This window comes from Phoenix dactylifera, chromosome 10 (genome assembly GCF_051530095.1).
Source record: "Phoenix dactylifera cultivar Ajwa chromosome 10, Ajwa_hap1_PhDact_Kaust_v1.1, whole genome shotgun sequence".
NCBI classification, from domain to species: domain Eukaryota; kingdom Viridiplantae; phylum Streptophyta; class Magnoliopsida; order Arecales; family Arecaceae; genus Phoenix; species Phoenix dactylifera.
The window spans coordinates 30,193,999-30,205,746 of record NC_143199.1 but is presented as its reverse complement, the minus strand read 5'-3'; the positions used below and the strand labels follow the sequence as shown (position 1 = coordinate 30,205,746).

The 11,748-nt window shown below is 39.9% G+C and overlaps 2 protein-coding genes across 3 annotated transcripts; one reads left to right on the top strand and one right to left on the bottom strand.

Moving 5' to 3' along the window:
* The first annotated feature begins 498 nt into the window (after window positions 1–498).
* LOC149752755 (uncharacterized) lies at window positions 499–3,213 on the top strand. Of its 2 annotated transcripts, none has more exons than XM_089925911.1 (2): window positions 499–916; window positions 2,153–3,213. In XM_089925911.1, exons 1-2 carry the CDS (start codon window positions 670–672, stop codon window positions 2,185–2,187), a joined length of 282 nt encoding a protein of 93 aa, XP_089782037.1. In that variant the 5' UTR covers window positions 499–669; the 3' UTR covers window positions 2,188–3,213. The 2 variants fall into 2 exon arrangements, with proteins under 2 accessions (XP_089782037.1, XP_089782036.1); XM_089925910.1 differs by having other exon boundaries at window positions 530–916; window positions 2,156–3,213.
* Window positions 3,214–3,358: 145 nt separating this feature from the next.
* On the bottom strand, window positions 3,359–10,968 carry LOC103698276 (oxidoreductase, zinc-binding dehydrogenase family protein). The gene is made up of 11 exons (XM_008780271.5): window positions 10,827–10,968; window positions 10,518–10,736; window positions 10,336–10,434; window positions 9,812–9,900; window positions 8,997–9,113; window positions 8,166–8,286; window positions 6,756–6,840; window positions 6,473–6,588; window positions 5,111–5,262; window positions 4,527–4,623; window positions 3,359–3,842 (listed from the first exon to the last, which is right to left on the bottom strand). The coding sequence occupies exons 1-11, from the start codon at window positions 10,905–10,907 to the stop codon at window positions 3,540–3,542; spliced, it is 1,479 nt and encodes a 492-aa protein (XP_008778493.4). The 5' UTR covers window positions 10,908–10,968; the 3' UTR covers window positions 3,359–3,539.
* Window positions 10,969–11,748: the final 780 nt, after the last annotated feature.

The following is an 11,748-nucleotide window of genomic DNA, read 5'->3' as shown; positions in this document are numbered from 1 at the left end:
ACAAAAATCCACCATTGAATCACCCATCGTATGAGAACAAACTCAGGTTTCGACACCATATGGCTCAGTATTTTTTGATGCTTACAACAGCAGCACGGCTTGATGAAGATGCGTTCTGAAATAGCAATCCTTCACCTGCTCGAAGATTCAAATTAACGTAGGATGGAAGTCCTAGTTTATAGTACACTAGTAGTACTAATGCTCTCTTCATCCAAATTTGTTAAAAAGACTTTCTGTCAAAAGCTCCGCAAATAGGAACTTTTTAATAGACTGAAACATAACAATTCTATCGATAGACTATGAAACACGGTACTTATTGAATTCTTATTAAAAAAAAAAACCTTTCTATAAAAGACTCAGCAATTTTCCCCACCGATTCCCATCGCCTGTGTTCTCCCATACTCGATATCACAATTACTAATATTTTAAATAAATAATTAAATATAACTTACTTTGCTAACGAGAGTAGACTGAAATAACCAAAATACCCCGGCACCCACGGCCTTCGTGCTCTCTCCTCTCTCTCTCTTTGGAGTTCTCGCCCGTGACCGCGGTCTTCAGGTCCCTTTTAGGCTCTTGGACGCCTCCCTCTGGTGTCTCTATTGCCCTTTCTTTCTCCTAGGGTTCTTCTCGCTCCTCCTAGAATCCTCGAATTTCCCCTCCCTGGCGATGGAGACTTCCGGCTTTCTCTCGTGCGAGAAGCTGGATCGCATGGCGAATTGGGTCGGGGCGAGCGTCTCCTCGGCATTCTTCGCCTCCCTGGAGCGCTGCTCCTGCATCAATCTCAGCACCACCGACAACGAGGACGAGGCCAAGGTGGAGGAGGCCAAGGACCGCCCTCTCATGCTCGCCAAGCCCAGCGTCCACGATTCCTCCGACGAAGCCGCCAAGCCCGGCCCTCAAAACCCTGGTGCCGGTAAGCTGCCCCCCGTCTGAAAACCTCTTCCCTCGCTGCTACTCTCTTTTGGGGATCGAAATCGATGTACATGATGTCAATGATGTTCCGTGCCAATATAAGATTTAGGTGCTGGGTGACAGCTTGATTGGAGTATATAGAATTAGGTCTATGTTTTCTCTTTCTTATCCTGAATTCTTGTGTCTTATTAGTTTCTTTGGGCGTCAGAACTTGCTCTTTTTTTGTTTGGGTTTTTGGATGGTTTTCAGATTAACAGAACACAAGAACCTGAACGTAATAATAATAATAAATCCTTCCTTTCGATGTTCATGTCGGATATATCTGGTGCTCGCCGACAGTGATGTGATTGCTTAGACGTAGATCTGTGTTTGGATGACAAATTCTTGCTTATTGTGTACGATCCTCTGTCGTTTTTAAGTTTATTTTGGTGTACGAAATTGCTTTTTCGTGATTTTTGGAAAAAAATCGATCGAATATATTTATCAGCTTGATTTTGGCTATTGACTTGTTTATTTATTCTCCTCTGGTAGAAGACGTATTGGTAATGATAATGACCATGTGAAACGAAATAAATGGTTAGATAAGCTTGATAGCTGAGATTATAAATGGGGCTGTCGAACGTTGTTCTCCAAGGATAAGTTTATCAGCTTGTTCGGCAAGATTATATGCTATTCGTCATTATTATTATTATTATTATTAGTTTGGAAGCTGATTGAAGATGTGCTGATGTAGAGCCAGGTAGCGTATTTGACTGGGGTGAAGTATAGGATAATTAGTGATTGGATGACCTGTTGGGGTTATTAGATACCGTATTGGTTCTTAGGAAGATGGATCAAGTTCAACATACTCAAGAGCAATGTTAGGCAAGTGAAATTTATGTAGAGGGCATTTTCAGTTCACTTTCATGTGAACTTGAGTAAGGAGAAGTGGTGATGACGATTGCGCCAATTAGTGGATTACCTAATTAGTGAATGTTATTTATATGTATAAGGAGAAGTTATTTATATGAAAAATTAGTGGGTTGGGGATTACCTCAATTAGTGAATGTTATTTATATCTATAAGGAGAAGTGGTGATGACGATTGCGCATTTGAGGGGCAAAAGGAGCTTTCAACCGAAGCAAAAAATGCAATTCCATCTTAAGTGCACAAAATGATTGATTATATATCTGATTTGATCCGGACACTATGGCATTAACTTCAAGTGGTTGAGTGACTGTTATTTTTTCGTTTACAGCAGCTGGTGAATCCAAGACCAGAAACGGACGTTAAGGTGAAACTTGTAGGTGGATTCTCGAGGTGAATTTGTTTTCATGAGCCAGAAAACATGATAGAAAATCGGCCACAGCATCAGTTTGGAGCAACTTCCAAGGTTCCTTTGAGAAATTCAGCATGCCCTATGAAGCTGAAAATCGAGAGATTTTACACGTGATAAAAAGCTGAAAACTTAGGAAAGGTGGATTAGAGTTCAAACTCCTCTTCAAGTTTTTGCCCTTTCTGAGAACTACTTTTATACTCTTCTCTGTCTTTTTTTTTTTTTTTTTTGGTAAAAAATAGGAGGGGAGGGGGAGGGACCAGCCCACCCGCGTAGCAGCCCCATTACTGGGCCCCCCTTCCACCAGGAAATGTTCGATACAGGTCGCAGGTTTTCGCGTGCCTTCTCCGACCCGTGGGCTCACCCCACTGGGTTCACTGCCTCACGTGTGGGTACGTCACCCCAGCGCCACCTTGGTACAAGTGGAAGGAAAGCATAACCGCCAACAAGCCAGCCGGGCGTGGGGCATCCGGTCTCCTAATTTAATCGACGCCCGCGCGTTTCGAACCCGGGCAACTTGGGCGGAATTATCGCCCCCTTACCACCAGGCTACTACCTTGGTGGCTACTCTGTCTTAATCCTTCACACATGCCTTGACGCTGATCTTAAGAACTCAGGCCTTCACCGCATGGAACCATGAAACGAACACATTTGCATCCGAGCAGCATCCCCTGTCCAAGATCGGAATATCTCACCTAGTGCAAGCGTAAACCCATTATTTTCTAACTTGGGGATGCTCGGCGACTACGATAGGAGAAAAGAATAAAGATGAATCCACTCTCTTTGCTTATGCTCAGGTTGTTCCGCATTTCCAATTTTCCATCATCAGTCCAGATCCAACGGAGATTGGAGATGGCTGATTGTTTCCGGCTTGTCTCCTAGCCAGCCAGTGCTTGATGAAATCAAGCATTTTTACCCTGAACTGGTCTTGTAAGCGATCCTGAGTGAAGACATCTGTCGGATGGTTCAAATAGCAAAGCACATGAAGACCTACTTTGCATAATTTCAACATCCATTGCAGATTGAGAGCCATCCAATATTTTCATTTCAGATTACGGGAATTATATTCCTCGCTAAAGGAGGCTCCTGTAAACATGGCTAATAGACAATAAAAACGACTACCAGGACTTCGACCAATACCTCCATTACTCATCGAGTACACATATCATACAACCAATGACAACAACAACAACAAAAGGACCAAAAAAAGAGGAAATAAAGGAAGAAAAAAGAATTCAAAAATTAAATGGAAAGGTAGCAATTACATCAAACTAAAAGCAAGAGGGGGTGAAAAAATATAGTTACTGACCTAAGGAGCAACTTTCTTTTGTCCAGAGAATGTAATTGCCCACCCAACTAGGATAGCCACTAGGAGGATAAAAATAGCAATTGGAAAGTACAGACTGCTGCCTTTTGATTTTCCACTGCCTGCTTTTTCGGTTAAATGTCTTCTGTTCTTGGAGTCATCAATAAGGGATGCTATATCTCCATGAGTTACATCCCAAAATGATTTTTCTGTCACTGTGGCTGCTGCTGTTTCTGGTTCTACTATTGCGGAAGCCTCTATTGGTGCTTCCATGGACATCATCTCCTTGCAGCGATCTTTCACATCCTAGAAACATGGTAAATGTGATAGTAAAGATAATTGATATCAAACCTTTTTTAAAAAGAAAATTACTCAGCACTCTATCATGATCTTTGATGCAAAGGAAGGATGCGCCAAGTAAGTTGTTCATATACTGTTCCATGCAGGTAATGCCTAGATGTACAAGCAGCAATCAGAAAAAGTTGTAGAATCCAAAGAAAATCTTCTCACGTTCTAAGATAATTACTAGAGAAATTAAAAGAAAAGGATTTTTCTACAATATGGCCATTAATCAAGTTACTAGGAATTGATGGATTCAAAGATTGATACCAATTTAATAATGCTAGAAAATTTTATATCATGATCACGACAGAAACATAAAAAATGTGAAGAAAAACTATGAAGAATGTATCCTGATAATGCTCTTCTTTATCTTGAGAGGAAGGCTGCAACTGTCTACTTTTGTTGGATTCAAAAGCCAAGCATATGCTTACGCATTATTAGCACAGACGATTAGTTTAACAAAATGGAGGTTGAAATAAATGCTAAAACAATAATAAATTTCTCATATAAAAGAAAAGGCCAAATGCTATTGAAAATAGGGGAGAAACCAATGTTAGCCTTAGAAAACTAAATGAACAACGACGGTATTACAAGAATATGGAAAATAAGTACAATTTCCAGTTTGCCAGAAGCCAAAGATGAGCAAACCTCAAATGTTTCTGATGGTTGCATGTAGTCACAGATGAAGATGCCAGCGAACCATGGAACAAGAACTCTTCTAGGAAAAGAGAGGCAACAGGGCTTTCTGTTTTCAAAAGTATGCAGGCGGTAAGTTTATATGCAGAAAGAAAGATTTATATGCAGAATGCAAGACGCCATACCATATGCACTGCCAAAATAAACATGTTACATAGCATAGTTACGACTTGGAAGTATAATAAGAAGCAAGAACATGGAACAAGGAAGCAAATCTTGCTATTAATTATGTGAAACAAGAATGCCTATGAGTTGTTATGCACAGAACACTAGAAGAAATTGTGTCAAAACTTGGGTCAGGATTGTTTTTCCCAACAAGAATAACTATCTAGATTCAAGTGAGCCAAAAAAAAAATAAAGAGAACAACAATAATATGATTAAGTCCCGAAAAGATTTGGATATATTCATAATCTAAAAGACTAGTGTGTCAGCATTTAAAAGCTTGAACAATAAATGATGTTTGGTCGGTAGAGCAATAAATATACAACTGTTATTTTTTAAGCATGAGACGAAAAAATACCTCAGGGAAGATTACCTTAATTCATGTAAGATAAGCTGGTGAATGGGCTTCCCAGATGATGCATCTTCACTTGCTTCAATGTTACTATTAGCAGCCAAGGCTGCTTCTCCCTCCGCCTCATCAGAGATGACATCAAGTCTACTTCTTAAACTGGTGATAATATCTCCCTTAGCATAAGAAAATAAAGTGAACCACATAACTTGTCTAAAACAATCAACATGCAGAAGGATACAATTTCTGCAGTAACTACACTTCTTTTCTTTGGAATGCAGATTAAATCAAAGAGATACCTCAATGGAGAAAGTGAGATGCAGAAGTCAATTATTGTTAGTGAAATATTAGAACATCCACGGGTTTCAATTATAAGAGTTGTGAACATACTTTATTCATCACAACCCAAAACAAGCGTGCATAATATAAAATATTAAATTATAGACAATCAAAAGCGCAAGATAGCAAGTTCACCAAATTGGCATCATAAGTTCATGAGTAACTGCCATCACTCAAAACCCCAAAATCTATCAAAACAAGAAAATCAACCCATACTCAATTTTGTCTTGAAGTTCATAAACCTATGAAAGGATATAATTTAAGCAGAACAACAAAGACTTGATGGTTTTAAAAATTCAGCAATATATGAATATACATGAATCTACATGTTCATGCATGTATCACATATACAGTCAGGTAAGTGCGCATATACAGAAGAACTCATATAAATAAGAGATGAGAAAATTGTGTTGATAAGGATCATAAGATACAGTATTGAAATGAAAGGGCAATTCCCTGCACCAAGGTGGAAAGATAATGGAGGAGCCACGAAAGTACAGAGGAAATCCACCACAGAGACAGTGCAACCCCTGTTCCCTGCCCCCACCCAAACAAAAAGGCATGAAAAATATCGGGTGACAGATAAAACCATGGCCAAAACTTTTCCACATCTTCCACGAAGAACTAAAGATAACCTAGAAACAATCTCATCACCATGGCAAAACTTTCAGGTTTCTCCATGTCCTTCCCTCATTTTGGTTGCACCAGTCGTAAGCTATGATGTCGAACGTGTTCATTATTTTCCGATCCATTATATTGGGTCCATATTTTAAACTTGAAGCCCACTAGTGTGCACATTTTTGTTACCTATGTTCATCTAGGATGAAGAGTGTATGCAAATATGAGCTTACATTCGCTCTTCCATATGTTATGGGCCGACATGTTCACTAAACTTGAAAAAATGTTCATCATTTACTTTAAAAGCTTATTGTGTCGATGCTTCAATTGGTACACTATCTGGCCCAAACTAGTTCAGGTATGTTCAATAGATAGAAACGGGATTCAAAAGAGCTAAGTTAATATACAAGAAGATATCTAGTAAAATACCTTTAGATCGGCTATAGCTTGTGAAATAGGTTCTCTTGGACCCAAATATGCAGAGGCACAAACCGATCCACTAAAGACAACAAGGCCTGAAACCTCCTCAGAGCTGCATGCTTTGCCTGATATTTTCCATTTGATAAGAAGAGAAAATATCAGCTACTTGCAAAAAACAGATAGGATAATAGGTTTATCACTGATGCTTGTACTTACCATTCTTTCTGTTTATGCTAGTTAGTTTAAGAAATATATAAAAGAAAATGTATTTATTTATAAAATGGCCACGCACCTTCAGCAGACATGTCTTTCTTGAATGGTAAAAGAAATTCGACTTTGTGAAAGCCCTCTGAAATGCTATGCAGATCTTCAGTCACCTAAATGATAAATATACATATATATATAAAACACACCCAAACACGAGCAAAATTCTGAAAAGGTCATTTTACAAGCAACACTATTCCAGGCAACAGCTTAATTGGTGGCTCACATTCTAGACATACTATCTATGTTGTGGATGAATGAGGGCTATAGGGAACTATCAACCTAGAGTAGGAATATCTTTGTAGATGGATCCAGATTCCACAAGTGTATATTACCTTAGAGATTAACTGTAATTATTTTCTGTCACCTCAAAGAAGCACAATTTTAGAGGGTAGAGGATGATTAGGTCCTAAAATTAGGCCTTCAATAGTTTCTAAAATCATAAACCCACAATAAGTAGGATTTCTGTTATAAAACTGCAGATTGAATTACATTTTACATAACTTATTAGTTAACTGACTTTTCTTTACCGTTGAATATGGAAGTAGATTTTTGAACCTGATCGTCTTCATTTAGAAACCAGAAATGGTTGCCCTCCAAACCTCCTACTCACCCTACATCAAATTCCACGAGGGTTTCAAATAAGAGTAAAAGAAAAATTCCTCATCCCTTCTCCACTCCTGTAAAGAAGAGTGAATAAACCCTCCTTGCTCATACTCCATAGTAAGTTTGAAGAACAACCCCAACATGACAACATTACCTTTGTGGTATCGGTCGAATTCCCAATAGCCACACAATCTTCTGCCAGCACCTACAGCCAATTATGAAATGGAATTCAGCTCCAATATAGCCTCCACAGACCACATTTAGCTCCCCGCTAAGGCACTAAGTTTGCTGTTTCGGTGATGTTGCTCATCTTTAGTGATGACAGCACATCTCAACAGTTCAGACTATACTGGCAGCTATCGCTTATGATAATGTGCTTAGCTTCTCCCTGTTTTTCAATTTTATTGTATCCAGTGAAACATACTTTGAGTATCATATCTTTTGTGAAACCCGTTCAAAAGAGAAAAAAAGTTTTGTCCTAATGCTTAATAAAGACATTGATCGCCGTGTTTAGTCAACGTTTGCTTTACCCTTAATGTTCCCTATAAAGTCAAACTTTGAGTTGTATATCTACCTTTCTGACCAATAAACATTAATCACTTGCATCAGCAAGAAATTGAAAATAAATCAAAGAGTTCAATACATTTCAACATACCTTATGCATAAGATTTGAACAGAACAAGAAACTAAGTAGTAGCTTTAGTTCTTTGAGCATCATAACAATAAGCCCAAAAATTAGTAAACCAGCATTACTACCTTTCAATCTTTCAGACAGCGTAGCAATACTACTAGATGTAGATCCTACAAAACCATGATAAGAGAGTGGTCTTACCAAATTTCCATCTATTAAGACTTTCGCACTCTGCAGATCTTTGGCATCATAAGTTATTCCCTTGCAGAGAACATTCCTGAAAGTATTGGAATCTACAGGTCCCACGTGAACAATGGGTAACCTATATGATAATATAGGGAACAGGCATTAGTTGAAGCACAACCTATAATTTAAAACAAGCATGAACCTAGTTATCTATGTAACTGCACATGTATCCCACAGTAATAGGAAGTGACAAAAGTATGCAATCCAATATCTTTACATCAACATTGGACCTGGTTGTGGAGAAATTGACAGCTTCACCATTTAATTGTCAATAAAAGCCAAAATGGCAAAGAACAAGGGAGGGTTGAAAATGTCCATGCTCTCTCATATTGGAAATTATAAAATAAAAAAGGCTCTCCCAAAAGAAAACAAAAAGAACCTGGAGCTAAGAGTTTGGACAAACAAACTCAATGAGGGGGGCTACGGGGTGGCCAATTGCTTCATGAAGGACCCACAAGTGGCGGATCTGTTTTGCAGATCTACTCAATCTTTAGCAGATTAAAGGGTTCAACCACAAGGGGGAGCTGAAATACTCATGAGGCCTATAAAATATTTTCTATATCAAGAAGAAATAGTTGGGAATTTGAGAGTTTGAGATACTTGAAAAACAAGAAATTCAATAAATGCTACATGATGCATGCAGAGTCGGTTTCATCAGGTAGTAGATATATCATATGTGAAAAGGGAAAAAATCATTTTGTAAATGAACTATTCTAGCAAAAAAATATCTACAGATAAGTTAACAAAATAAAACCCAAACTTTTAAAAGAGAAAAGTAAATAATACCTTATCTCAAAGTTATACATGCATCTAAAAGCTTGAAGAGAAGCTAACAGCTTGCCCATTCTGAAGTCACATGGCTGCAAACTTCCTGATGCCAATGAGCAATTACGACAAGCCCACCTGTCCACATAGTAAAATTTATTGAATTGCAATAAAGATGTCGTTTTATTAGTAAATACCCATCAAGAGATTAAATGGACACTGTGTATAGTTAGATGGTCAGAACACCACACTCAGATGCATTAGACGCATAACTGCAGAAGATTTCTAAAAAAAAAGTAAGATCACTTGAGTAATATATTAATGTTTCCAGTTATGTGCAAGGAAATTGACCAATAATTTGGGAATGATAAGACACTCTCCAGAAGCAGGTATAAGTAGACATATATAATAATAGAACTTTTCTATCCAGTACTTCAAAAGATCAGGCCTGGTGGGAACTTTCCACAGGCTTCTAGATAGTTAAGCAGCTTCTTTTGGAATCAATAATTAATAGTGGTTAATTTGAAGTCAATGTGGAAATTTAGCTATCGTGTTTATTCCATAAACTATATTACAGGTATTGGAGGATTTTATTAATTGATAGAAAAACAATTTGGGACTTGATTTAGTTTGTGGAGAATTTCATGCACTCTCTCCTTCTGCTCCTTTTTGCACACACATGGTCTGACATTAAGAACTAGATCACTTAAGACTAAATTCTGAGAATCTTTTACAAGTGAAAATAAAAGGTCTTAAGTCGCAACAAATGAAATATGAAACTCATAACCAAGACTGCACCGTTAACCATAGAAAGAAGGAGAATTTGGTTAAAGAACCTTCTTGGGCTATAAGAAATGTGAATGAGCAGCCTCTCATCAAATTCACTATCATACCAAGGTGCTGCTTGAGCAACCAGCCTGAGTGCCTGCAATAGTAATAGAATGTCCATGTCAACCACACACCAAACAAGAGTAATAAGTTTCATTTGAGTATAGATCAACAATTCAAAGGAAGACTCAGTAATTACCATACAACTTATGACACTTTAAGACCTGAGTTACACCTTGGACAAAGAAGACATACGTTATTACCCAACTCAACAAGAATATGACAAGAAACAATAATGATTGCATCAAATAAGCAAAGCCGAGTGAAAAAAAAGGCCAAATTGAAGGATTACGATCATGACCACTTGATTCTTAGATTATATAGCTTGATTTTTGTCCTTCAATTCTTTCATGGCATCAATTAGGACCAAAAAGATCAATTTTTTTCTTCAACCTATTACTAATCTGAACCCAGATTACTGGTGAACAATCAAGAAAAATCCACAATTTCACTAAGGAAACAAAAAAGGTACCTGAGCGAGTATCGATGGCATTGTGGCCTTAAAAGAGGCCTCGGACGCCCAGATATAGATCCCAACCACATTCATACCGCCCAGCAGCATCCTCGACACCTAAAAGGGCATCAGAATGAAAACTTTGAGCAGTAAAAAGCCCCAGATTGATAGCTATTCATCCTTAAAGCACTTCTTCTCACCTGGCGGGCATGCTCCGCAACCCAATCCCCATCGATCAGAAGGGAGGGCTCCGCCGAGGGCTTCCCACCCTTGGACCTCTTCTTCTTGTCGTCTCGGCCCCCGACCTCGGATCCAAGGGAACAGGCGGGGCCTCCACCGTCGGTGGGCGGCGTGGGGATCAAATCATAGACGAATCCTCGGTTCGAATCAGGGTTTAGCTTACCTACGACAAGCCCCACCTGTTGAAGAACATCCAAACCTTCATCAAGAACCAAGAATAAGCGAGAGGGGAGAGAGAGTAAGAGAGAGAGAGGAAGGGAGAGAGATACTTCGGCGGGGACGGAGGATTGGAAGAGGCGATCCTCGGCGGATTTAAGTTGGGTTTCTTCGCCGACCACCGACTTCACCATCGTCGCCGGCGGCTGATCGAACGACGACGCAAGCGAGATAAGAAGAAAGTGTGAAAGGGGAAGCGTTATAACTCAGGATTTTCTCCATCTTATTATGGGTTGGACCCTTTTTTTTTTTTTTTTTTTTTTTTTTTTTTTTTTTTTTTTTTTTTTTTTTTTTTTTTTTTGCTGAAAACGGGTGCTTCATAGCGGGTACGAATACACCCAATAAAGTCAAAATACAAGACCTCACGGAGTGCCAATGGCAACTCCGCCTCCCCTGCCCAGAGGGCATACCCCGAGTGGTGGGCCACATGGCCAGCCACCCAATCGGCTGCCCCATTGGCCTCCCTGAATACATGTTTGGCCAAAGTGGCCCCTCCCTGACTCATCATCACAATATCGCGAATCAAGAGGTGGTCTATGGTCTCACCCCCCAATCCCCTCTGTATCCATCGGACAACAGTGACCGAGTCCCCCTCCAAAATAATCGAGCTGGCCCGCAGTACTGCCCTCGCATGTCGAAGGCCTGCCCAGGCGGCGTGCAACTCTGCTCCAGGCACCGATGTATCGAACAACTGACACCCACCTGCGGCCACTACCCTGGAGTGTGGGCTCCGTATGACAAAGCCTGCACCGCCCCGCGTGCCGCCATCCAGAACCGACCCATCGAAGTTGACCTTGAGGAAGCTCAGGGGTGGGGGCTCCCAGGTGAAAAACACCAACTGGGAAGCTGCCGAGGCAGGGGGGAACCCCAGGTGTCCCGAGCTGTCAAAGGTCTATCTGTAGAGAGGCCAGGTCTGATCTCCAAGGCCTGTGCTCTAGCAAGCTCTGCCACAAACCTCGGTGACACCCTGCGCTC

Coding starts and splice junctions, on each gene's coding strand:
- LOC103698276 (XM_008780271.5), bottom strand. CDS start 10,907: ATGGTGAAGTCGGTGGTCGGCGAAGAAACCCAACTTAAATCCGCCGAG. Junction 10,435..10,517: donor TTGCGGAGCATGCCCGCCAG/GTGAGAAGAAGT, acceptor ATGCCCTTTTAG/GTGTCGAGGATGCTGCTGGG. Junction 6,841..8,165: donor TCTTAATAGATGGAAATTTG/GTAAGACCACTC, acceptor TTTATCATTTAG/GTGACTGAAGATCTGCATAG.
- LOC149752755 (XM_089925911.1), top strand. CDS start 670: ATGGAGACTTCCGGCTTTCTCTCGTGCGAGAAGCTGGATCGCATGGCG. Junction 917..2,152: donor CCCTCAAAACCCTGGTGCCG/GTAAGCTGCCCC, acceptor TTTCGTTTACAG/CAGCTGGTGAATCCAAGACC.